Raw genomic sequence first — 27,806 nt, 5'->3', positions numbered from 1 at the left:
TCTCTGGCTGCTCACCCTCCCACTAAAGAATACCGTGATGTCCCTGACCCTGGCATCTGGGAGGCAACACAGCGTTCCGAATCTCATTCTCATCCATAGAATCTCCTTTCTGTTCCCCTAACCAACAAATCCCCTATAACTACAGTGGCCTCTTTTAAATGACAGCCCCCTCCCCAACAGTATAAACCACAGTATATCCATTGTAGAGTGGAATGACCACAGGGGTACTCTACCCTGGCTGCCTATCCCTTTCAAGGAGACATAAGATTGTGCATAATTAGGCACTTGGCAAGGTTCGAGAAAAAGAAGTTAGGTTCAAAGTTAGAATTTAGACAGCCACCTATTTACCTGTATCCTTCACCTTGTGTGTAACTACCTCCCTATGGGTAGTCTATCGATCCCACAGCTCCAGAATGATCCCGAGTTCATCCAGTTCCAGCTCCAGCTCCTTATCATGGTCCGTTAGAAGCTGCAGCTGCATGCACATCTGGCAGGTGTAGTTGTCAGGGACACGGGAGGTCTTCCTGCCTTCCCACATCCTGCAAGAGGAGCATTCCACTATCCTACCTGGCATCCCCACTACTCTAAATGTGCAATAAGAAAGAAAGAATAAATAACAAAAAGAAAACTCTACCTTTGGCCTGCACCTCCCCTTACTGAAGCCTCAGTGAGGTAAAGCCTCAACTCTCCGCTCTAACACTGACCCGCTCACACAGTGGCTGCTCCACTGAAACCTAACTTCTTTTTCTTGAACCTTGACAAATGCCTAATTATGCACAATCTTATGTCTCCTTGGAAACTGTGGTGCATAGAATGCACATTTAATAGAATATTTAATAGTTCCATTTAATATAAGAGAATGTATACAACATACAGCCTGAAATTCGTGTTCTTCACAGACACCCAGGAAAATGGAAGCGTGCCCCAAAGGATGAGGGACGGTAAAAATGTTAGAATGCCAAAGCCCCTCCATTCTCTTCCTCCCACGCACCAGCAGCAGGAAGACAAGGACCCCACTTCAGCAAAACAAGCATCAGCACTCTCCACCCAGCAAGGAAGCAATAGCAAAGTCCTCAAGAAAGACCAAGATCTTCAGTACAACACACACTAATTGTTCACTCGACAATTTGCCATATGAGAGGCTCTCTCTCTGCATAATAAAAGGACAGAGAGGTGTCACCCTTTCACAGTGAGAGGGGAGACCAACAAAGACAAATAACGCACAGACATACCGTGTTAATGTCCGCCGCGTCACTTTCTTCAAGTTCTCCGGCTTGAGAACTGGCAATAAACTCTCTTCCGCCAATGACAGAAAGAAAGAAAAGGCGTCGTTCACCAAGGACAGAGTCTGTGACAGCTAATCCGCTGTTCCTGATGTCCGGTTTTCTCCCGCGATGCTTCAGTTGGTGGTACCGACATAGAATCAGCCCATCCTCAGGACTGCAAAGCCTCGACACACTCATCTTCTAGGCTGCGTCCTTAGGATGTTTGAAAACAGCCCAGCGAGTGGGTTTCATCACTGCAAACAACTGATGTTTGAGTGTAGCTCTAGGTCAGGGTCTTTGACAGTACCCCATCCATCTTGAAAATGAGAAAGAGAGACAGTAAATGTAGAAATTAAGCTCTTTCCACAGATGAGCTCGAAGAAATCACTGCTGAGTGCCATTGTAACTCTGCTCATCATTCACCCATTCAACCTTTTCCATGCCCAGCAGAGTAATTAGGGCTTTCACCAGGGAGTATTATTGTTGCTGGTCTGTCCTGTCTGATGTTACTATACGTCGCACTGTTGCCTGTCTATCTACCTTGTTCTTCACCATATCAACTAGGTATGATCCCCAAATCACTTCTTACCAGGTATCTGGTACTGAGCTCCATCTTTTCGTGCATCAGGAGGAATTCACACACTTGGTTTTCTGTTTGGGCAATAGCTTTTGTGTATGTTCTCTGATAGAACTCTTGTTATAAAAATTCCTCTTGGAAAATCCTTTGCCATTTTGTGCAGCAGCAATATTTCCTATTAAAAAGTAGGACTTATCCAGTCAAATGTAAATGATTTCGTTTTAAAGCTTAGTTTTTGCTGAATTGTCACTTTGCAGTGAGTTATTCATTTTGAAAATGAAGTCATTTGCTTTAATTTTTTCAGCAAGATATTGTGGACCAAAGGGATTGTTTCTGTGTTGTTCTATTATGTTCTTAGATATAGTTTATGTTTGGAAACCTTTTTAGAAAAGTTAACAGAAAATATTATTCTCTCACCTTCTGTATCCCATTGTTCTTTCTCTCTGCTAATCAGAGTCAGAATCAGGTTTATTATCACCAGCATATGATGTGAAATTTGCTAAATTAACAGCAGCAGTTCAATGCAGTACATAATCTAGCAGAGAGAGAAAAAAATAATAATCAATAAAATAAAATTTAGGTTCGATATTGTCATTTAAAAAAAGTTGGATTGGTATATGGACAGGAAAGGAATGGAGGGTTATGGACTGAGAGCAGGTTGGTGGGACTAGGTGAGAGTAAGCATTCGGCAGACTAGAAGGGCCGAGATGGTCTGTTTCCGTGCTGTAATTGTTATGTGGTTAAATGGTTATAAAACATAATAATAAATAAACAAGTAAATCAATACGTATATTGAATAGGTTTTTAAAAATGTGGATTTCTGTATGATTTGCCAGTCATTTGTCTATTACAACTTATACTTCTTAGCTCATTTATCAGAATTTAACTATCGGATTTGTTCAGGCAATTTGTTAGTTACTCGTGTATTTTGTATCAGCTCCATGTACCTACAAAGGAAGGAACACTGTTCTGGATTTCCAATGGCCACAATTTACAATCAGGATTCTGAAAACCTGGGAGGAAATGTAATACAAAAGAACTGTAAATGTCAATGCTGAGCTCAAAGTCTAGCAAATTATTGGGGTATAGAGGTTACTGCTTGGAAAAAAAAACACTATATAGAAGGCTTGTATTTATATGGTGCTTTCATTCTTGCTTTCAGAACATCCCTAAGCACATTATGAAATATTTCAGTCATAGAGTCATAGTCTAGAAAAGTGCAGCAAAGAAGCAGGCCCTTCAGCCCATCTAGTCCATGCCAAACCATTTGAACTGCTTACTCCCATAGCCCTCCACATCCCTACCATCCATGTACCTATCCAAACTTCTCTTAAATGTTGAAATTGAGCTCACATGTACCACTTGAGCTGAAGAACTACCCCCTCATGTTCCCCTTAATCCTTTCACCTTTTACCTTTAACCCATGACCTCCAGTTGTAGTCCCACCCAGCCTCACTGGAAAAAGTCATTGTTGTAAATATCTTTTCCTTGGGGATGAAGTTCGATCTAAAGTAGATGTGGCTAAATTAGTGAGGTGACTACGTTTATTTATAATCATTTACTTGCTTCAGGCCCAGAAACATAGGAGCAGAATTAGGTTTTACAGCTCATTGAGCCTGCTCTGCTATTTCATGATAGCTGATTTGCCATCTCATACTGTTCTTTCTCCTTGTAACCTTTGACGCCCTTACTAATCAGGAACCTATCAACCTCTGCTTTAGATCTTGACATCATGCTGACATGTGGCTTCACAAAAGATCTGTATCAAACTCAAAGTTGTCATTCTGTCCTAGTTCATTATTGTTCGCGAATATGCAAATCCTGAAAATTACTTTTTACCTTTAATTTTTTATTCTTCTTGCTCTGAACAAGTCAGTGTTCAGTTAGGGTACTACCCAGATGTCCTGCAATGGAAGCAGCAAGCAATTAAGTTGAAGAGACTTACCACTAATTTCTCAATTGAAGATGTGTAGTAAATACCCAGATCCTGGGAAAATAGTAAGCTAAAATTAAATTAAATTAATTCCCTCTGAAACTTAGAGGCATACTACATTATTGCTTTTGAATCGTGCTGCAGATTCTTGTAGATGCAGCCATGGAACTGATGGCTTTGTTGCCAAATTTGCAGATGATTCAAAGGTAGGTGGAGGATGCAGGGAGTCCGCAGAAAGACTTAGCCGGATTAGGAGAATGGACAAAGAAGTGGCAGACAGAATACAGTGTAGGGAAGTGCATTGGTCAAGCACTTTATTAGAAGGAATAAAGGTGTAGACCGTTTTCTAAATGGGGATCAAATTCAGAAATCAGAGGTGCAAAAAGACCTGGGAGTACTCATGCCTCACGTGGGATTCCCTAAAGGTTAACTTGCAGGTTGAATCGGTAGTAAGGCAAACAAATACAATGTCAGCATTCATTTTTCAGAGGACGAGAATATGAAAGCAACCACGTAATGTTGAGTCTTAATAAGGCAATGGCCAGACCACATCTTGAGTATTGTGAGCAGAATTTGGGTGCCATATCTAAGAAAGGATGTGTTGGCATTGGACGGGGTCCAGAGCAGGTTTACAACAATTATCCCTGGAAATGAAAGGGTTAACATATGAGGAGCTGTGGGCCTATAGCTGGAGTTTAGAAGAATGAAAGGGATCTAATTGAAACTTGTAGATATTGAAAGGCCTACATTGAGAGTACATGGAGAGGATGTTTCCATTAGTGGGAGGGTCTAGAACCAGAGGGCACAGCCTCAAAATAGAAAGATGACCCTTGACAATAGAGATGAGGAGGAATTTCTTTAACCATTTGTGGAATTCATTGCTGCAGGCACCTGTGGAGGTCAACTCATTGGAAATATATATAAAGTGGAGGTTGATAGGTTCTTGATTAGTCAGGGTGTCAAAGGTTACAGGGAGAAGGCAGGAACATGGGGATAATAAATTAACCATGATTGAATGGCAAAGCAGAATAATTCTGCTCCTATGTCTTATGGAATTATCCTTATACTTAGTGCAACAACTGCCTCATGGTTCTGATCAAATGCAGGCAAACTGACTGATGAAGTCGCCTGCTTCTGGACCTCAAACAACTATGAGCAGCGGATCCAGCTCCACCACCTGCTGTAATGTGCTCCCTGGAGCAAACATAAAATAAAACAATCTGATAATAAAATGGCAATAAAGCTTGAAAGGATGAAAAAAATAAGATGTTCCCATGAGATTCATTCAACTCCAATAAAAAATAGTAGTACATTGCTAGAACGAGCGTCTTAACTTATAAATTTTGAGAACATATCTTGTATCGAATGCACATTTATAATTTATTCATTTCTGAGAAAGTCTGCTGTATTTTCAGTCAATATTTAATATTCATAAAATGTTAAAACTTTGCCTACAGTGAACAGAAAAAATGTTCCTTTTGTTTTCGCTGCAGCACAAAACAAATGGCTGCACAAGGCTGCAGGAATTTTCTAGTGCCGGGAACTTTTAGTGGGAATTTGGTGGTCAACAGTTGCAATGTGTATTTGTTTGAAGACGTGATCTATCTGCCGGAGACTGCTAGAGTGAAGATTGTGGAGGAATAAAGCAATCTAGACCAGAACTTCCTAACTTTTCCTTTTAACAGAACAATACAGGAAAGTAGAAGCAGGAAGTGGTTATAGCAGGAAAACATGAAAGAATATAAGCAGGAAGTGAAAATAGAAGCTTTGTAGGAGCGAATGTTCTTCCTCTTGGGCCCTTAGCTCCCGGTAGAGCATAGGCCATCAATGATCTCCCGTCTCCATCGTCCGGTATGGTTGTATTCCATCAATGTTTCTGTAATCCATCGTATCCACTGTACTGGGATTAACCTGTACAGCTGCACCAGAGCCCTGTAGGTCGGCCTTACCTGTTTCCACCTCTCATGACGAGGATGTAGGATCAGACTTTGAGAGGCTAAGTAGGATGTTGGAGTGGGATGAAAGATGGGCTTGGCATTGTGGGCTGAAGGGCCTGTACAGTGCTGTAGCATTCTATGTTCTAAGTTCTATCAATGGGCCGCCTGGCCCGTCATTCAGTCCGATTGTGGCTGATCTGTTTCTGCTCTCAACCCCTCTTCCTTGGCAGCTCCACATTGCCCTTAATTTCCTCGTCCGCCTAACATTTCTCTACCTTTTATTTATTTACTTAAATGTTCTGTCCTCTGCCAACCCCAGGAGTAGCGGATCCCAGATTCAGCTTGCTCTGGGAGAAGCAGTTTCTCCCCACTTTAGTTTTAAGTTACTGCCCTCTTTTCTTAGCTATCCCTCCACACTCAAGACATCTCAGTACATGGTCGTCAAAGGTAGCTGACTATTTGGTTCCCATCCTCATTTGGAGGCTACACAGCCGGTATATAAGGTGTTGTTCCTCCAACCTGAATGTGGCTTCATCTTAACAAGAGAGGAGGCCATGGATAGACATATCAGAATGGGAATGGGACGTGGAATTGAAATGTGTGGCCACTGGGAGATCCTGATTTCTCTGGCAGACAGAGCGTAGGTGTTCAGCGAAACGAATGGGACGTGGAATTAAAATGTGTGGCCACTGAGAGATCTTGTTTTCCCATTCTGATATGTCTATCCATGGCCTCCCCTACTGTCAAGATGAAGCCACACTCAGGTTGGAGGAACCACACTTTATATACCGTCTGGGTAGCCTCCAACCTGATGGCATGAACATTGACTTCTCTAACTTCCATTAATGCCCCTCTCCCCTTCTTACCCCATTCCTGATATATTTAGTTTATTCCCCCTGCCCTTTTATTCCTCTCTCTCTGCCCATCACTCTTTGCCTGTTCTTCATCTCCCTCTGGTGCTCCCCTCCCCCTTTCTTTCTCCCGAAGCCTCCTGTCCCATGATCCTTTCCCTTCTCCAGCTCTGTATCACTTTCGCCAATCACCTTTCCAGCTCTTAGCTTCACCCCACCCCCTCCGGTCTTCTTCTATCATTTTGCATTTCCCCCTCCCCCTCCTACTTTCAAATCTCTTACTATCTTTCTTTTCGGTTAGTCCTGACGAAGGGTCTCAGCCCGAAACGTCGACATCGCTTCTCCCTATAGATACTACCTGGTCTGCTGCGTTCCACCAGCATTTTGTGTGTGTTGCTTGAATTTCCAACATCTGCAGATTTCCTCGTGTTTGACCAGGGATGATTGTTGGTGCCACATGTGGTGTTTAAGTATCTCAGAAACTGCTGATCTCCTGGGGTTTTTGGTCTCTAGAGTTTTACAGAGCGTGGCACAAAAAGCCCAAATCATCCAGCGAGTGGCAATTCTGTGAGTGAAAATGCATTGTTAATGAAAGAGCTCCCAGGAGAATGGCCCGACAGGTTTAAGCTGACAGGAAGGTGAGAGTAACTCAAATAACCATGTGTTACAACAATGGTGTGCAGAAGGGCAGCTCTAAACGCACAACCTGTTGAATCATGAAGTGAATGGGCTACAGCAGCAAAAGGCCATGAGCAAGCCTTCAGTGGCCACTTTATTATACATGGGAGGTACCTAATAAAGTGGCCACTGAGTTTATAAGTTTGATAGCTACATAGACAGGCATGGATAATGTTATGTAGTCTCCTCATTTAAAGGTGGCATGGCTTCTAACACTTGGACCAAAGATCTCACATAATTATGCTCAACAGAATCCCAGTCACATGGAGTATCCTCATCACCGTTAGAACACAAAAAAAACCTTCTAATTTACACTTCCTTCCGAGATTTCTATGGAAATGTACCATCAAACATGCTGTGTATGATTAAGTTTTCTTTTTTAATATCACTACAGGTGCTTGCAATATGTCCCAAAGACATGAGAGCTGACATCTGTGTCCACCTGAACCGAAAGGTGTTCAACGAGCATCCGGCTTTTCGCCTTGCCAGTGACGGCTGTCTTCGAGCACTGGCTGTGGAGTTCCAGACAATACACTGTGCTCCCGGTGACCTAATCTATCACGCAGGGGAAAGCGTTGATGCACTCTGCTTTGTTGTCTCTGGATCACTGGAGGTTATTCAGGACGATGAAGTTGTCGCTATTCTAGGTACCACGATATCTTTACTAGGCATTTTTAATAAAGACTGTAGGGGTTCTGCAAAACGAGTCTAGACTCATTAGCAAGTTGTGCAATTTGATTGCCATGTTTTATGAAGAAAGTGATGTATGTCTTTCTTTACTGGCTCATCATTGTGTTTACAAAATTATGGTTTGCATCCTTTTCTACTGGTTGTCATTGGTTCATAAAATAACCAAAGTTGACACTGATTTGTTAGGGATTGAATTCAATACATCTTAAGATCACAATTCATTATCTTCTCCCCATGTTGCTGGTTATAAATATCATGAACATGACATTCTGTGATTGTGATTTAAGTGAAGATAATTTATTTTTTCCTTTTATGCTTGTTTATGATGAGGTATGAATCAATGGTTTTCAATTCACTATGTACCTTAATTTAATAACTGTTATCTTTAAAGGTTACTTCACTGTTATTCATAATTGATACACTAATAGCTTCTCCTTCATTTGACTATCAATTTATTTTAATAGAATCACAGAATTTTTATAGTGTTTGGTCAAACATGCCCATGCTAGATCCCAGAAGAACAATTTTGGTTCTTCCATTCCTCTGCTCTTCTCCATAACCCTCTAACTGATTTTCTTTCAACTGCCTACCTGAGAACTTCTGAAGGCACTACTTTATTTTGTGCTCACCAACCTTACAGATAAAGAATTCCAAATTTTTATTCCATTCTCAGGGAAGACAAAAACACTTCCTCACTCTTCTCCTTTTTACCCAGCTTTTTGGATCTATGTCCCTGGTCCTTCAACCATTCACTGATAGGGACAGTGGGACTTCACTTTTCTAAGCCAGTCATGTACATCTCCGTCACTTCTTGTCTGGAAGTTCATTCATCCAAGGTGAATATCACCAGCTTCTCTAATCGAACTTTAGGCTGAAATAAGTTATTAATCTAAACCCAGATACAATGTATAAGAGAAAACTGATATAAAAAAATTCATCTGTTTTCAGCTAGATCAAAGGTCCCCAATCTTTTTTTATGCTATGGACCAATACCACTAAGCAAGGGGTCAGTGGGACCCCCTGGGATAGATAAAAGGAGAGCAGACTAGTATGTTTTAGATAAATACCAGCAGTTCTGCAGATGCTGAAAATCTTGATCAACAGATGCAAAATGCTGAAAGAACTCAGTAAATCAGACAGCGTCTATGGGGGGGGGGGGGGGGGAATAAATAGCTGATGCTTCAGGCCAAGACCCTTCATCAGGACTGGAATGGAAGGGAGAGGAAGCCAAAACAAGAAGTCATTGGTGAAACCAGGTGAGCGGCGAAATGTGTGGGTAAGGAATGGGGAATGCAGTTAGATATAGGTGGATATGGTACAGGGCTGAAGAAGGAGCAATCTAATAGGAGAGGACAGTGGACCATGGAAGAAAGGGGTGGAGGAGGAGAACCAGAGGGAGGTGATGGGCAGATAAAGAGAGGACAAGGAACGAGAGGGTAACCAGAGTGGAGAATGGGAAAGGAGAAAAGTGAAGACAAGAAATTACTGGAACTTGGACAAATCAGAGTTCATGTGGTATTATTCCATCCTCTCTGCACTATTGGGACTTTATCTGCTCTACCACACAGGCAGACAATGAGCTTCCAAAACTGGCAAAAGGAAAAGATCATTTGGCTTTCACTTCCCTCATTTAAGCAATACACAGAGGAACAGCAGAGAGACCACCAGATGGGAGTGGTACCTTACGGCAGAGGGTCCACCAAGCCTGAAACCTCCTCCACAGGAGCATGATCCACTGTCTGTCAGATACATCAACTGACAAAACTTCATTGCGATCACTACATCTTCTTTGATTTAACATCTGTGCTGCTACATCATTGTCAAGAAGTGATCTTAAGAATGATGTCAGCAACTATCTTCTGTTCTGTCTTCACTAAACAGTTTAACTGAGTGGGCAGACATCTGGAGTACAATGTGGGAGAATGTAAAATTGACATTTTGGCAAATAAATGAAAGCCAAAAAAATTTAGGAAAGCATTATAAAAGTAATTGATCAATTGTACAGTTTTCCTCACTTTGAATTTCTTTGACAATTGAGACAAACTTTTTTTATTATCCTTGAATCGCATGAACCATGTAAAAATCTTTCTGCAATGAGCTGTTTCAAATGCATGAAGCTGATAATTTTATGTAAAAAGAACATTTTTTTTTAACATGGACCGAGATTCTAAGTGTGGCATACAGCAGCTGTGACAATTCTTCCAATAAATTATAAAAAGCTTTACTGCAAATACCTTTTCTGCAGCTGCACAGCTTCCAGACTGAAACCACAACAAAGGATGATGGAGTACGCTGAGCCACAAGTTATTGTGAAAATAATAACCAGACTAATAGCACTCACCAAGTTACAAATTGCCCAGCTATTTAAGATGAGCACAGCAGAACAAGGAAGTATGGATATTGCTGTTCAATATTGGGAACAATATAGCACTTGGAATATTCTGTTCAGTTCTGGTTACCTCGTTATAGGAATGATATGGAAGCTTATCAGTGAAGACATACAGAGGGATATTGTACTCTAGGTGCATAGATCTCTCAAAGTTGTTGCATACAATGATAGGATAGTTAAGGAGCTGTATGGTGTGTTGGCCTTCATTAGTTGGGGAGGTTGAGTTCTAGAGGAAATGTTGTTGCTCTATAAAATGCTGGTTAGGCCACACACTTAGAGTATTGTGTACAGTTGAGATCACCTCATTATAGAAAGGATACAGAAACTTTAGAGAGGGTGCAGAGGAGATTTACCAGGACGCTGCCTACACTAGAGGGCCTGTATGAACATAGGTTGGGTAAAGTAGGGCTTTTCATTTTCAGGTGAACAAATCAGAGGTTGATAGAGGTGTACAAGATGATAGGAGACATAGATCAAGGGGGTAGCCAGAGACTTCTCCCCTGGGCAGAAATGACTAATACACGGGAGCATGATATTAAGGTGATTAGAGAAAAGTATAGGGCCGAAAGTAGAGTGGTGGGTGTGTGGAATCCCCTGCCAGGGTGGTGGCAGAGACAGATACACTATAGCATATAAATGATATAAACATCTTGTTATTCAAACCAATTTCCAAACATAAATGCTTTCCTTGATATCCTTTGTACCAATAACGATTGAATGATTAATAATTATTCAGGATACTGAATTAATTCTGATGAGTCTCATTAGCAGTTAACAAGTTATGATGCTTTACACACATTTGCACACTAATTAAAAGATAGAGATTAAAGATTGCTACATGGGTGTAAGAAAAATGTATGGCTATGTAGGAGGGAAGAGGTTAGAGCACGTTTAAAAAGGCAGCACAACATCATGGGCTGAAGGGCCTGTACTGTGCTGTAATGTTCTATGTGCTAGTCTGCTCCAAAGAGTATGCAAGCAGTACCTTGCCATCCACAATTAAAAGAACCGTATGGTGAGAATTTCTGTGAAAGACATTGATCAGAGTTGATGGCCCTCTTCCAGCAACCTGTTAAGTGTGTGGGAGATCAAGAGATCAGGTGTAATGAATGTTTATCATTTATGACAGCTCTGGTCCAGTAACTTATAGAGTAACCATTGCCTAGGAATAGCCATGGTAAAGCCCCTTTCAACGTATGGGAATGCCATGCATTGCTATGAAAGGTTGCCCATTCTGTACACCAGAAACATTACACTTTTAAGCAGACACTCTAGTTATTATGATTATATTAATATTTAAGCACTTTGATAAAATATACCTATTTATGTTTTACAAAATGTCTTACCTGGATCACAATCTTTAGTTAAAATCATTATCTGTTAAATGATGTGAATATTATTGCTAATCAAGCATGGGGGGTGAAAAGCTTAAGAGGCAGAGGAAAGCTATATAAACATCTTGTTATTCCTTTGATATCCTTTGTAATATTAATGATTGAATGATTAATAATTATTCAGGATATTGAATTGATCCTGATGAGTCTCATTAGCAATTTGCCTGCAGCAGTTATGATCCTTTGCACACATTCACACACTAATTAAAAGATAGAGATAATTAAATATTGTGTAAATCAGGCATTCTATTTATTCTATTTAAGTCAATGTTTCATCTTTAGTCTCGTCAGAATTATGTTAACCTTTCTGTTTCAGTATTGATCACACTTACCATGTTTTTATTCAGACAATTGAATGATCAATCTTATCTGCAGTTAAAATCTATTTTGTATGCATGCGCAATATGGGGATCCAGGATCAGCCTTGATGGAATGACAGAGTGGACTCAATGGGCTGAATAGCTTAATTCTGCTCCCAGGTCTTATAGTCTTATGCATATCACATCTGCAGATGCCATATTGTGCTGATTGATAGCTAGCTATTTAAAAAGAATGAAATGGCCTTTGACAGCAGGTTAGAGCTGCAAGTGGGGTCATCATCCAGAGGCCTGGTTCCCCATCACATTTTCATGGAGTAATGTTTGGAAACCACTACCTTGCAATTGTTGGGACAGGCAGAAAGCAGTGGGGCTGGTGTAAGGAGAGGACAGGTTAGATTGGACATGACTCCACCCAATACTTCTGCAAAGATAGTATAATACATGCCTGCCTCCTTTACTGTTTCATCTAGTCCCCTTTGGTGTAAGAAGGGAAATGGAACTCAATCACACACCAATCACAAGCTATTTAATAACTTCACCATGGATATTGGTTTCAGACAGTGGAATCTTTTCTGTTCTTCTCAACTTTACTCACCCCATCACTGAACTATTCCCACAACCTATGTGTTCACTTTCAAGGACTCTTCATCTCATGTTCTCAATATTCATTGCTTATTTATTATTATTATTATTATTGTTATTATTATTTCTTTTTTCTTTTTTCTTGTATTTACACTGTTTGTTGTCTTTTGTACATTGGCTGTTTGTCCATCCCATTGGATGTGATCTTTCATTCATTCTATTGTATTCCTTGTACTTACTGTGAATGCCTGTAAGAAAATGAATCTCAGGGTTGTATATGGTGTCATGTATGTACTTTGATAATAAATTTACTTTGAACTTTGACTTTGAATATTGAGTAATTTTCTGTGGTAGTAAGTAATGACATTATAATAATGCCAGGCAAAGGGGGAAAGCAGGACTGACAAAGGCTCAGACACATAAAGGGACAAAATTTCATGGATTAATACAGTATTACAAGCACAATCAGAATATTGTTGCATTCATGGCAGGTTTTTTTTAAGTATTACAGATATCAAAAAGATAGGACAGGTCATGAAAATACTTTATATTCAGTTTGAAAGTGGATGAAGAACAAACCAAAATATAATGGATTCTGATTAATTGGGCCATCAGTTTATCAAGACAGCCATTTAATTGGGTGGACTCTTAAAGAACAAAAAGTAATTGAGAAAAGAGTCGGGATTCCCTTCATTTATTTGGGATGCTGTGCCACTTAATTGGGACAGGACACTGTTGCCAAACAGTTTCTAACTAGCATCAGATGTGTGCACTTTTGTGGCTGTTAGATATTACACAGTGCTTAGAGCATGCAGTTCTTAAATAGTGTCAGTTCCATGTGCTTGTGTTCAAAGAGCAATGATTTTTGCCACTAATTATTGGCACGAAATAAGCAGTAAGGCAATTCAGAACTGTTTTGTTCACTGAGGTTGCAATCATTCAGGCTTGGAGATTCCAGAAATGGCTGGGACTGAAAATGAAATAACTTCACTACTTCAACAAATTAGGAACTACGAAGAATCTGAAGACAATCATCTTGAATATTAAAATGAAAATCAAGGTTTTGATGATGCAAACATAGATAACATTGTATGAAGGCAGTCCACTGTCTACTCTAGGTGTCTGCACTGATTTTGTTCATTTACAATCAAAAGAATGCAGCAGAAACACTGCAATCTGCTGTCAGTAACTATCAGGAACTAATGTGAAGTTTTATAGTACCATAGCAGTATTGATAGTATTCTAATTTGTTCAGTATTTCACTTAAATACATAATTTGTTACTCAGTTAAATGGTAATTTGTCTTTTTTATACCTTTTAAACTATTTTTATGAAACTTTTGCTAATTGGGGCAGCCGTGTAATTGAGCCCAAATATACTAGTCCCAATATGTCCAAATTAACTGGAATCCACTGTGTATGGATAAAGAGATGTATCTTAAGAATATGGCATTTGTCACAGATTATAAATGAAATTAAAATATAACTTATTAAAAGCCCTTAGATTATCTACCAAATACCAAGGCACATGAATGCATTTTGGATTAAAAAACAGTAAGAATTCCTTAATTTGTCTTGAGAAAGATTTTGATTTTCATGGCCAAGTCCTGTGCTATGAAACTGATATAGAATAGGTGACATTCTTAAGCTTATATAATATTTTGGAGTTTATGGGTTGCAAGAGATGAAGGAAAAACCTGACTTCTATATTTTTTATGTCCTTCCCTTTCTACTTGTCTGTGTCACATGCTATTCTCATCTGTGGAAGCAGGAAGCCAGTTTTCCCTTGCTCTAAGCCACAGAAACTTATGGTCAGATAACAGGATACTCATTTTTTCCTTCATTCCCCAGATGGGACTACCCTGCATCATTTTGACATTTATCACTCCACCCCAAATGGCTCATCAAAGATTTGGAATCTGTCGCACCAGTCAAAATTACAAAAAAGCCTCCAATGACAGATTCCCTTTTTAAGAAAAAAAAAGCATAGATTCTGATCACTTTTTCTACTTTTCTTTCAAATATTTTTCAGGTAAAGGGGATGTATTTGGGGATATCTTCTGGAAAGAAACTACTCTGGCTCATGCCTGTGCAAATGTACGAGCTCTGACATATTGTGATCTTCATATCATCCGCCGGGAAGCCTTATTGAAAGTCCTGGAATTCTACACAGCATTTGCAAATTCTTTTGCACGAAACCTCGTACTAACCTGCAATCTAAGGAAGCGAGTGAGTTGCCTTTTCAAAGTTTTACAGTCATGTGGTTCAATTTAGGGTTTTGATCCTTTGATGTACATTAGGGTCGGTTATATCAAATTTAATATCACAGGTAAAGTTCAAAGTTTAAAATGCGCTCAGTGTTTGACATATATATTTTGCAGTGTTTGTTACAAAAAAAAGTTTAGCTGATGTTTGAGCACCATAAATATAATTGTTGCCCAGCCGAATGATGTTAGTGTAGATAATGGTGATCAGATTTTAGATAAGTTTCCCAGTTTCCCACTGACACTTGTGTGACAGGTCTCTGCTTGTATGTGGTAATGTTTTATTTGTAGCAGTTACTGCTACCTCGGCTATATAGGCCAATCCCCTGTACAGTGAATACAAAGGATTACAGAAATATTGATGAACTCCAACCATACCATCGACTTTGGACAATGGAGACGAAAGGTCATCAATGGCCTAAGCTCCATTGGGAGCTCAGAGCCCAAGAAGAATACTACCACAAATTAACATGGTGTGGGGGGAATTGAAACAGTTGTTAATTTAGATGATGATTAGATTATTGAATAATAGCAAAAGATTGAGGAAAAAGTCCATCTGCATTCTTGGTCAGCTTCTCATTCTTTCCCAGTGTTGAAAGGTGAAAATTATGTTTTAGATAATTACCTTTCATGAAATGGATCCTTATATTGTTAATTTAGTAGGTTGTTAACATTCATTGTTTCCATTTGTAAGGCACAGTGGAGTTACTTCTAATTTGGTTCTCTCACTTATAAGCACTTGAACCCTTTTTCCTTCAATTTGATTGGTGTTCCTTTGCAATGTGTCTTGTTGTCATGCAGTGGAGATATTGCCGGCATTTTTATTTGTTAAGCATGACTCTAGAACCGATTCAATATTATAAGAATGTTCTCAAATCAAAGCTCCACAAGAAACTAAAGTAAGTCAAATGCTTCTTCATATACCAAAGTTTTGATAAATGTTTTTATAAAGTATCAGTGTTTCAAGGTAGTTTTTCACTAACTTACTGAAGTAAGAATAAAACTGTTTAAGTCATTTTTGTGTGATGGAATTTTTCCCCCAGTTATGTTTATTATGTAAAAATGGAACAGTGTCCTGTACAACCATATCATGTGAGATAGCTGCAGGGAAGGTAATGTCATTCTGTATCCATCAAGAAATGGCTATTGCATAATTTTATAGGGAAGGGAACACAAGTCTGCCCTTATACTGAAATGGGGACCACTGAGTTTTGGAAATCCAGTGTTTGAACCTCCCTCGAATGTGGTGAACAAAAATTTATTTGAATCTCTGAAGCACTGTACTTTTTAATGGCTCTTTGAACTTAAAGACACAAGGAAAGACTGTTGACAATGCAAATTGAATTGAAAGATTTCAATGCTAAATATAGATTTCTATCATCAGAATGCTTAGATAATTAGAAGTTATTGATGTTTAGGAGTGATTACAAGGCAATATTCTAATTGGGTGATGCAAATTATATTTATGAATTAACAATTGTACAAGCAATTAATAACTGTCATTTGAAATCTATCACTAATTATAGCCTTGAAGTCATTTCTTGGGATTTGGTATTTCACATGGGATATGCAGATTCACATGTATAACTCTGGGTATATTTCTATAATGATAGTAAATATCATTGCTATCTACAACTGTCATTACACAGTTGGTCCCTACTCCTTGTCTTCAGGTACAAGAGTTTAGAATGCCTTTATTTTATGCTTGCCAGTAAAGAGCTTCCAGCTTATCAATTGATTGTAGGAAGTTCTATTGTTCAGGGTATTCCTAGTTGCGAATACCCATCATGTGATCAATTTATATAAGGTACTAACAGTACAGAGCTGTTATGACAGCATCCACATTACGCAAGTGGTAATAGGGACGTAAGCCTTTACGCAAGCCTTTAGGGACGTATTACCAACAAAAGAATTAACTATAATCATTTTAGATAGAAGTCTTTAAAAACATGCTCCTTACCTCATGCTAGATGTACAATACAGATTCTACTTCATATAAATTAATCACAGGATACAGATTCCAAAAAGCAGCTTTTCTTCCTCCCTGTTTTATTTCCTTTCCAGAGCCCCTCAGGGCCTGTCCTCGGCCTCTCTTCTCCCTGAGTTGCATGCAGCACTGTTGTGACTTCTTAGACAGGGAGTCGGATTCCATACGTCCATGGCTGGCACCTTAGCTCCATTTCTCCAGCCCCACATCCTGCCCTGGATGAGCCATTGTTTCCCCTAGCTAAAACACTGGGAAGACCATTGTTGTCAAATCAAACAGCAAAACCTAACCTATGGGCTCAAATTAAATTCTTTGTTGGTCTAGTGGGAAATGCCAGAGACTTTTAGAAAGCTGCTCCACTTTCACAAGCCTCTTCTAAAATCCCCCTTTCACCATTCGTGGCAGCCTTTCAGCTATCAATTTCTTTGCTTATCCGCCCTTACTTTTTGAAAGTCCATCTATTTATGTTTTTCTATCTGATATCTTATTTTCTGATTGCTTGTAAAGGTGAGAAGCGTACATGCCCTCAATAACAGCCAGATTATTCAGTAAAATCATGGCTGATTCTTTTCAAGTTCATCTTGTCATCTGATCTTTATACCTTTCAGTTGTGTGGTCAGGCACAGCTCTAGTACCATCTATAAATTTGCCGATGACACCTCTGTTTGCAAAATCTCAGTTTGTGATTAGGAGGCGCAAAGGAGCTTGGGTGGTGTCACAACAACAACATTGCACAACATCCTCCAGTCCAAGGAATTGATTGTGAAGTTCTGGAAGGGGAGGTCAGGAGAATACATACTGGTCTGCGTTGAGGGGTCGGCGCTGGAAGGGATAAGCAGTTCAAGTCCCCGGTTATTAACATCTTGGAGGAGCTGTCCTGGGCCCACCATACTTGTGAAGGGATGCCAGTGGTTATACTTCATTATGCGTTTAAGGAGATTTGGTATGTCACCAAAGACTTGCAAATTTCTAAAGATGTACCACAGAGAGCAATCTGACTGGTATGGAGGCTCCAATGACGAGGATCAGATGAGGCTGCAGACTCAGAAGAAGCACAAGCCTTCCCCCACCATCCCCATTGAGAACATCTTCAAAAGGCAATGCCTCAAGAAGGCAGCATCTGTCATGAAGGACATTCCCTCTTCTCATTACTACCATCCAAGAGCAGGTACAAGAGCTTGAAGACTCACAATCAGCATTTCAGGATCTGCTTATTCCCAGATGCTGTCAGATTTCTGAATGGTCCATGAACACTTCCTCTCTCTCTCTCTCTCTCTGTCTCTCTCTCTGTGACAATAAACCTAATCCTGATTCAGATCCATTTCAATCCTATACGTGTTCTGAACATCTGCAGCCCTTTGAGTTCGTGGGATTTTAAGCGTGCGGGAGCAAAGTAGTTATGTTACCGCACTGGCATTGCAGGGACGTGAACTGATACCCTAAAGATGCGAATTCCAATCCCACCGTAACAGCCGGAACATTAAAATAATGTAACTTCAGATTAAGCCTGGAGGTGCCAATTCCTGAACCAGTAATGATCATGAAACAATCACATTGTTATAAAACCTACATGAATAATTCACTAATGTCCTTTAGTGCTTACCAGTATGGCCTGTAGGAGGTTGATCCACTCGGCAACGGTGTTCACTTATATTTGCCCTTTGAAATAGCCCCCACTGGGTACAAGGGAAAGTAGACTTGTTTACTTACTGCCTGTTACACAGGAGCTTGCGGCTGCAATGAAGGTCCTCCATATTTTGCTGGGGTTCAGGGTTTCCTTCATCGTGTCAGTAGCTTCCTCTTGATTTTCACTACCGGCAGTCATGCAAACCCCAGCAGGGCTGTGGCCCTCCTGGAGGAAGGACAAATGGGGACGTGCCTTAATTGGCAGCTTTACAGTAATTCAATGAATTAACAAATAAAAAAATTAGCTGTTGCTTTGTGTGAACGTTGTTACTGTTTGAATTAGCACTTTTGAAGTAAATCAATAGTCCAGGGTGTTTAGCAATGAAATTTGTTTTGGAAGCTCTATTAGGATCTTTATATCAGAGGAATATATAGAATGTTTTAGATACAGGAAGTTCCAAATTTTCTCTCACTGCAGACACGTTTGGAATCATGAATCTTTCATGCTGTGAGAATCCGCTGTACTTGGTATAGAAATTCACTGTCATAAACAATAAATTTGAACTGTAAGTGTTCACAGTACAGTGAAAATTAAACCAATCTCTACCTTGCACCAATCAAAACCTTGAAAAACATCTGAGAGCTGGAAATTAACCTCTTACATCATTGCTGGAGGAGACGTTAGATTACGGTTCTGAAGCTGTTTTCACAAATTGGTAATTGTGTAACCTGTAAACAACGCATCGTTTTAAAGCATCTACCTATCGCACCATGGGTTGACGCATTCTTGAAATTTGAAAATTGCCAAGGAACTCTTCAGTGGACAAGAAGACGTGTTAGTGAAATGCTTCAACCAATTATATCCATCCAGAAGTAACTCCTCTTAAATCCTCTTCTCCCACAGGCAGATGGTTTAATTTTACAATATATTTGACAATCCTAATTCCCAAAACTGAATATTCCATGTCTGATGCCCAGTAAGTACATAGTTCCTTTGATTCATTTCACATCCACTTTCTCACTCGCACTCACTCTCACATGCCCTTGCTCTCAAACACACATACACACCTATTGAACCTTTTGTTTGATTATATTTTTCCTTATTCGCCTGATTATAAATTAGCCCAATGATTTCCCTAAGGGAAATCCAATATGGTGTCATATTTTATATATTATACTCTATAATAGACATAAGAAATTCCAAAGATGCCACCATATTATGTTCTATTATATTATAATGATATTATAGAAAGGCTCCTGTTTTAAAGAAGCTAAGAATTTACCGCGAGGAAGTGTGGGCATCTTAATTCCACAACTTTTAAATGAACAAGGATAGGATAAATACCTGAACTACCAATTAGAACCTGAATAAATTTAGAATATTGAACCCAGGACTAGTTTCCTGACTAAAACAAGGACATACGAATGTGAGAGAAGGAATGCAGTAAAGTTAACTACACTGATAAAAAGAATTTGGAGATAACTTCTTTGCCGATAATCAAACTGAGCATGTACTCTCTGGAGTCTAAAAGAGTGTGTGATCTCATTGAAACTTACAAGATTTTGATGGGGCTTCACAGGGTAAAAGAAGGGACGAGTAAACTTTGGATGCAAGGCTAAAATGATAAAAGTTAAACTAACACGGCAGGGGGATGGGAGCCAGCATGATAGAGCTGAGGATGAGCCGACAGGTTTACAAGTAGATGATGTAATATATAACATGAATGTAAGGAAGGACAAGCCAGTACTTGGGTACAACTGCAGACAGAGCAAAGCGTTATGTTATACCACAAAGGTAAAAGTCATAAAGGCGAAGAATGCAGGACTGAAGGTGCTGTATTTAAATGTGCGTAGCATTTGAAATAAGGTGGACGAACTCGTGGTGCAATTGGAGATTCATCGGTATGACGTTTTTGGGCATCACTGAGACGAGGCTGAAATAAGGTCATAGTTTGGAGTTTAACGTCATAGGATATACTTTGTATTGAAAGGACAGGCAGGAAGGCATAAGTGGTGGTGTGGCTCTGTTGGTAAGAGATGGAATTACATCTTTAGAAAGAGGTGGCATAGGGTCAGAGAATGTCTAATCTTTGTGGGTGAAGTTAAGAAACTGCAAGAGTAAAAAGAATCATTATCGAAATCATATATAGGCCTCCAAATAACAGCCAAGATGAGGGGTTGAGATTGCAAAGGGAGCTGGAAAGAGCATGTAATAAGGGTAATGTCACAATTGTAATCGGAGATTTCAACATGCAAGGGGATTGGGAAAATCAGGTTGATGTCAGATCATGAGAGGGAATTTGTTGAATGTCTCCAAGATGGCTTTTTTGTGCAGCTTGTGTAGAGCCAACTTGGGGAAAAGCTAAATTAGATTGGTTGTTGTGTAATAACCCAGATCTTATTAGAGAGCTTAATGTAAAGAAACGCTTAGGATACAGTGATCATAATATGATTGAATTCATACTGCAGTTTGAGAGAGAGAAGTACAAGGCACATGTATCAGTATTGCGATGCCATAAAGGGAATTACAGAGGCATGAGAGAGGAGCTTGCCCAGGTGGATTGGAGGAGGATACTGGCAAGCAGAGATGGCTGAGGTTTCTGAGAATAGTTCAGAAGGCACAAGGCCACAGCAGAAGTTCTCAAATGGCGGGGGTAGGAAACCATAGTTGACAAGGGAAGTTGACTGCATAAAAGACAAGGAAAGGGTATATGAGGTAGCAAAAGTGAGTGGGAAGTTGGATGATTGGGAAACTTTTTAAATCCACCAAAAGGCAACTAAAAAACCTCTTAAGAAGGGAAAAGATGACTATGAAGCCAAACTAGCCAGTAATATAAAGCAGGATATTAAAAGATATTTCAGTTACATAAAGAATATTAAAGACATAAGAATTGATGCTGAACCACTGGAAATGATGCGGGTGAGTTAGTAATGGGGGACAAAGAAATGGCAGACAAACTTACTAAGTGCTTTGCTTTTATCTTTACTGTGGAAGACGTTAGCTGTATGCCAGAGTCCATGAGTTTCAGGGAGCAGGAGTGAGTGCCATTGCTATTACAAAGGAAAAAGTGCTAGGCACACGTCAAGGTCTTAAGATGGATAAATCACCTGGAAGTCCTGAGAGAGGTTGCTGAAGAGATGATGAATGCATTGGTCATGATCTTTCCAGAATTATTTGATTCTGGCATGGTTCCAGAGGACAGGAAAATTGCAAATGTCACTCCACCCTTTAAGAAGGGAGGAAGACAAAAGAGAGGAAATTATAGACCAGTTAGCCAAACTTCAGTAGTTGGGTGTGGCAGTCCATTATTAAGGATGAAGCTTTGTGGTACTTGGAGACTAATGGTAAAATGTCAAAGTCAGTGTGGTTTCTGCAAAGGAATATCTTGCCTGATAAATCCGTCAGAATTCTTCAAGGAACTAACAAGGAGGGTGGACAAAGGAGAGGCAGTGGATGTCATTACGTAGATTTTGAGAAGGCATTTGATAAGGTGCCTCACATGAGGCTGCTTAGCAAGATAAAATCCTATGGTGTTACAGGAAAGATGGCATGGATAGAGGAATGGCTGACAGGCAGGAGGCAGCCAGTGGGAATAAAGGGGGCTTTTTCTGGTTGACAGCCAGCGACTAGTGGTGTTTCTTAGGGGTCAGTATTGGGATCTCTACTTTTCACATTGCTTGTCACTAATTTAGATAGAGGAATTGATGGCTTTGTGGCAAAGTTTGTGGGGGATATGAAGATAGGTAGAGCAGAAGCAGGTTGTCTATGTGCTGAGGAAGCAATGTGATTGCAGCAGGACTTAGACAGATTGGAAGAATGGGTGAAAAGGTGGCAGAAGGAATAGTGTTGGGAAATGAGTGATAATGCATTTTGGTAAAAGTAACAATAGTGTACACTACTATCTAAATGGGCAGAAAATTCAAACATCAGAGATGCAAAGGGGCTTAGGAGTCCACGCACAAGGCTCCCAGAAAGTTAATTCACAGGTTGAGTCTTTGGTAAAGAAGGCAGATGCAATGTTGACATTCCTTTCAAGAGGAAGAATTAACCAATCTATTGGAGTTTTTCGAAGAGGTTACCAGGAAAGTGGATGAAGGGAAGGCAGTGGATGTTGTCTATATGGACTTCAGTAAGGCCTTTGAAAAGGTCCTGCATGGGAAGTTATTTAAGAAGATTCAGTCGCTAGGTATACATGGTGAGGTAGTAAATTGGATTAGGCATTGGCTCAATGGGAGAAGTCAGAGAGTGGTAGTGGAGGTTTGCTTCTCTGAGTGGAGGCCTGTAACTAGTGGTATGCCACAGGGATCAGTGCTGGGTCCATTATTATTTGTCATCTATATCAATGGTCTGGATGATAATGTGGTAAATTGGATCAGCAATTGGAGAGAGAGATTTGGACCAGCTGGAAAAATGGGCTGAGAAATGGCAGGTGGAGTTTAATACAGACAAGTGTGAGGTATTGCACTTTGGAAGGACAAACCAAGGTAGAACATACAAGGTAAATGGTAGGGCACTGAGGAGTGTAGAAGAACAGAGGGATCTGGGATAGAGATACAAAATTCCCTAAAAGTGGCATCACAGGTAAAGAGATGCAAAGAGAGCTTTTGGTGTATTGGCCCTTATAAATCAAAGTATTGAGTATAAGAGTTGGAATGTTATGGTGAGGTTGTATAAGGCATTGGTGAGGCCGAATTTGGAGTATTGTGTGCAGTTTTGGTCACCGAATTACAGGAAGGATATTAATAAGGTTGAAAGAGTGCAGAGAAGGTTTACAAGGATGTTGCCAGGGCTTAAGAAACTGTGTTACAGAGTAAGGTTGAATAGATTAGGACTTTATTCCCTGGAGCATAGAAGAATGAGGGAAGATTTGATAGAGGTATATAAAATTATGATGGGTATAGATAGAGAGAATGCAAGCAGGCTTTTTCCACTGAGGCTAGGGGAGAAAAAAGACAGAGGACATGGGTTAAGGGTGAAAAGGGAAAAGTTTAAAGGGAACATTAGCAGAGGCTTCTTCACACAGAGAATGGTGGGAGTATGGAGTGAGCTGCCAGATGAAGTGGTAAATGTGGGCTCACTTTTAATATTTAAGAAAAACTTGGGCAGGTACATGAATAAGAGGGGTATGGAGGGATATGGTCCAGGTGCAGGTCAGCAGGACTAGGCAGAAAAATGGATCGGCACAGCCAAGTAGGGCCGAAGGGCCTGTTTCTTTGCTGTAATGTTCTATGGTTCTATGGGAGTAGAAAATAAAAGCAAGGAGATCATTCTGAAGCTTTAGAAGACACTAGTCAGACCACACTTGGAGTACTGTCAGCAGATTTGATCCTCTTCTCTCCCCTTATCTCAGAAAGGATGTATTTTCATTGGAGAGAGTCCAGAGGAGGTTCACGAGGATGATTTTGGGAAAGAAGGGGTTAACATGTGAGGAATGTTTAACAGCTTTGGGCCTGTACTCACTGGAATTTGGAAGAATGTGTGGGAATCTCATTGAAATCTTTGGAATGTTGAAAGGTCTAGATAAAGTGGAACTGGAAAGGATGTTTCCTCCAGTGGGGGTATCCAGAGCTAGAAAGCACAGCCTCAAATCAGAGGAGCAAGCTTTTAGATCAGAAGTAAGGAGGAATTTTTTTTTATAGCCAGAGAGTGATGAATCTGTGAAATGCTCTGCCACAGATGAGGTGGAGGCCAAGTTCGTGGGTATATTTAAAGTGGAAGTTGATAGATTCCTGATTGGTTGGGGCATCAAGGGATATGGTGAGAGGGCAGGTGTATGGGGTTGAATGGGATCCGGGATCAGCCAAGATGAAATGCAGAGTGGACTCAATGAACTGAATGCTCCATTTCTGTTCCTGTGTCTTATGGTCTTATGGCTGCTATTGAACCGTGATGTAATATGATCTGGAAAGAAAATCTGATAGCTGCTAACAAAAATTCCCCCAGCCTTCACTCCTGAATATTAGAGTGTGTTTTGCAGACCAGATCAGCGACATGAAGATTCTACAATAGAGAAGAAGAGTGTTGTTAATAAAGGCCTGTGCCAATAAAGCACTATAACTGGTCCCAGTATCCTGTGATTGTGTGAAAACCAGCCATATGAATTCCACTCCAGCCAGAAAATAGAGAAGGGAAAGACACACAAAATGCTGGAGGAACTCAGCATGTCAGGCAGCCTCTATGGAGAGAAACAAATAGCTGACGATTCGGGCTGGGGCCCTTCATCTGGATCTGTTGCCTCCAGCATTTTGTATGTTATTCTGGATTTCCAGTGTCTGTAGAACCTCTTGTGGGAATAAAGGATGGAATTGGGCTTCGCAGTGGAGCTTCTCATTTTGAATAACCTGCAACAAGTGAAGAGCAGCTAATTGAACAAGAGATAGTAAGCAAGTTGCCTACTTCACTTCTGGGAGCCAGCAAATGCCAGCACCCTGGGGAGTGTGGCGGATAAGAATGCAGGGGAAAGACAAGCTTGAGAAACACAAACAGAAACTATAACTTAAGGCTTTCCTTGTGGATATAATGCAATCAAGAAGAAAAGTGTTGTTAATTAACTATAGGTGAAGCTATAAATAACAGCAGGTTTGAATGCATGTTGCAGGCACGTCACCTCTTTCACTTGTAATAGGATTTTCTTTTTACCTTGGACTCCTCAGGAGTAGTGGAAAATACGTACGTAAGCTTTTCAGTTAGCTTTCAAAATAAAACAACATTCACCGTACCAGCAAATCTTTGTATGTTAAAGAGTTGTAATAACTGGTGATAGCCATCAGTTGCTGTGTTCTATTTTTTCAAAAAACAGAAAGAAGGTTTAGCTTAGCAGTCGCTGCTGCTAGTAACACCAAGAGTTTGTTTATATTCTTAGCATTAAGGTTATATTCTAAGCATTATTATTCACGCCCGCATGTTGAATGAGTATGTGAAAGCAGGGCCCATTCTCTAATATATAAACTCCTGCTATTCCCATCTGCCGCAGTTTGTGTCACAGCCATCGCTTTCAGTTGTTATAATGGAATGGATAATCACAATCTGAGTTGATTAGCTAGATGATGGATTTTTTTCAGTAGCACTATAGAAAGCTCTGCAAATCAGCCTTCTTGTTTTATTCCAGTTAAGAACTGATCCCTCTAGGGTATTATGCCACACAACAGCTAAGGGGACAATGATACTCTGCGTAAAAGCTCTCACTGTCCACTCTGCCAACACACTAATGCTGAACTGGTGTCTCAGTAGATTGCAACACAATAAGGATTCTAACAGTAGCAGAATCCAGGACATTGACAATACAGACCCTGACTGAGAGAGAGGCAGATAAATCTAGCTGACTTTCAGGGTGCTTTCAACAGTGTGATTGTTTCCAGTGTTCAATGCTTTCTACTTTTAGCTTGTATTTTAATTGGGCTTGATACATCTGTCAGTGACTTCTACACCACTGTGGGTGTCCTGATGTTTGATGCGTGCATGCGATAGACTGCGATGGCAAGATGCTGCTACACTAGACCATAGAGATGCATGAAATAGACCCTTCCTCTCTCCCACAATATATGATGTGAGATGACTGCGGAGAACTGCGGTATTCTGGCCCTCCCTTTTTCTTTATAAATCCAACCCTGGCAAGACAGATTTGAAAGGCTCAGGAGATAGGAGTGGCAGGACTTTATATGCTGCAGGAATGGGCACAGCCTTTCAAATATCCTGTGTAATACCTGAGGCACCTTGGCTTCTCACTATGCAAAAGCCCTAACGTAAATATACCAGTCTGTGTTGCATAAGTATCACGTGGGCGGGGGGTAAGATCCCACCTGCATTTACTTAACTTAAAGGCAGGTTGCAGGACTTCACTCTGCTTCCTGATACACGACTCTAGATAATGAAGAGGAGTGTGCAGGAAAATGAAGGAGGAGCCCATGGGGGAGTGAGGCACAGCGTGAGGGCAAGTGAAAAAGAGCATAAGGGAGAGTGAAGAGGAGTGTGAGTGAGAGGGAATGGGGCATGTGAGGGAATGCTGTCACCCATTCAGATATTAATTGCAAGGGTAAGAAAACTAAAAAAACACATGCTGGAAGTCTGAAATAAAAATGGAGAATGCTGAAAATACTCAGCAGTCAGACAGCATCTGTGGAGAGAGAAACTAGTGTTTCGGGATAACTGACAAAACAGTTAAACATGGTTTAAACTGCAGAGCAGAGCACAGAAGGAGAAAACAATGGAAAAAACACTTTTTAAATTTTTCAGCTTGTGTTACTTAGCACATATGCAGGTGACACAGCATTGTGTTGTGTAAAATCATAAATCCAATTAAGGATCGTGTGTGACTTTGAGAAGAATGTGTAGGTGGTGATGTTGCCAAGTTCCATTTGCCCTCGACTTTCTTGGTGGTAGAGATCAGAGGTTTGAGATGCACAGACAAACAATTCCACTGCAGATTGTCAAAGTCACACAACACAGCCGACGTGTACCAGTACTAGAGGATGAATATTTAGAGTTTGGTCTGAACGATTTTGAGTTTGTTAAGAGTTGTCAGTGCTGTATGTATTGTAGCACAGTACTGCCTGTTGCCTTGGAGGAAGTGGTGGAAATTTGATGGGCAGAGTCGCTAGCCACAGGGTATCAGTGGCTGACCTGCACCTGCTGGCATAACATTATGTGGTTGGTCCAGCTGAGGTTCTGCCCTAATAACACTGATGCTAGCGAACTTGGAGGTAGAAATGCCACAGAAGGCCAAGGGTAAATGGCTAGAGACTGTTTTGCTGGAGATGGCCATTGTGGTGTACATGTTACTTGCTACTTGTTAGCCCTAACCTGTCACATACTTGATAATAAGCAAACTTGCCCAGGTATGTCTAGTCCAAAAAAATCAGGAAAATCCAATGCAGATAATTATTATCTGATTGATTCACTATCAATTATAAGCAAAATGCTGTAAGGTGGGTCTGACAATGTTATCAAATGGCACTCAGCTGGCAAGGGACAATTTACAATGACCAGTTAACCTACCAACCAGTATGTCTTTGGACTGTGGGAGGAAACCCATTCGATTATGAGGAGAAAGTACAAACTTCTTGCAGGCAGCAATAGGAATTGAACCCTGGGTCACTGGTGTTGTAAAGTGTGGTGCTAACCACTATGCTCCCATTCCGCTCTGTTAGAGGCAAGCTTACCAGAAAGATAATGGAGGAAATGGAATGCTCTGCAAGCTAGCATAGACTAGATGGGCCTAATGGCTTTCGGCTATATTGTAAGAACAATGGACGTAAGAGTAACTTGAGAAAGGAGAGGGGAACAATACTGAAAAACTTGGTGTTGATAAATGTCG

At 40.3% G+C, this 27,806-nt stretch overlaps 1 protein-coding gene across 1 annotated transcript in view; it reads left to right on the top strand.

Annotated features, from left to right (window-relative positions):
- kcnh5b (potassium voltage-gated channel, subfamily H (eag-related), member 5b) overlaps window positions 1-27,806 on the top strand; it is a 386,291-nt gene that overhangs the window by 214,164 nt on the left and 144,321 nt on the right. Inside the window, exons 9-10 of the mRNA XM_059988032.1 lie at window positions 7,636-7,888; window positions 14,648-14,844. Of these exons, the coding sequence (XP_059844015.1) occupies window positions 7,636-7,888; window positions 14,648-14,844 (450 nt within the window). The remainder of the gene's footprint in view (window positions 1-7,635; window positions 7,889-14,647; window positions 14,845-27,806) is intronic.

Source organism: Hypanus sabinus, chromosome 2, assembly GCF_030144855.1.
Source record: "Hypanus sabinus isolate sHypSab1 chromosome 2, sHypSab1.hap1, whole genome shotgun sequence".
NCBI classification, from domain to species: Eukaryota; Metazoa; Chordata; class Chondrichthyes; order Myliobatiformes; family Dasyatidae; genus Hypanus; species Hypanus sabinus.
The sequence above is the reverse complement of the archived record's forward strand: the minus strand, read 5'-3'. Positions and strand labels throughout refer to the sequence as shown.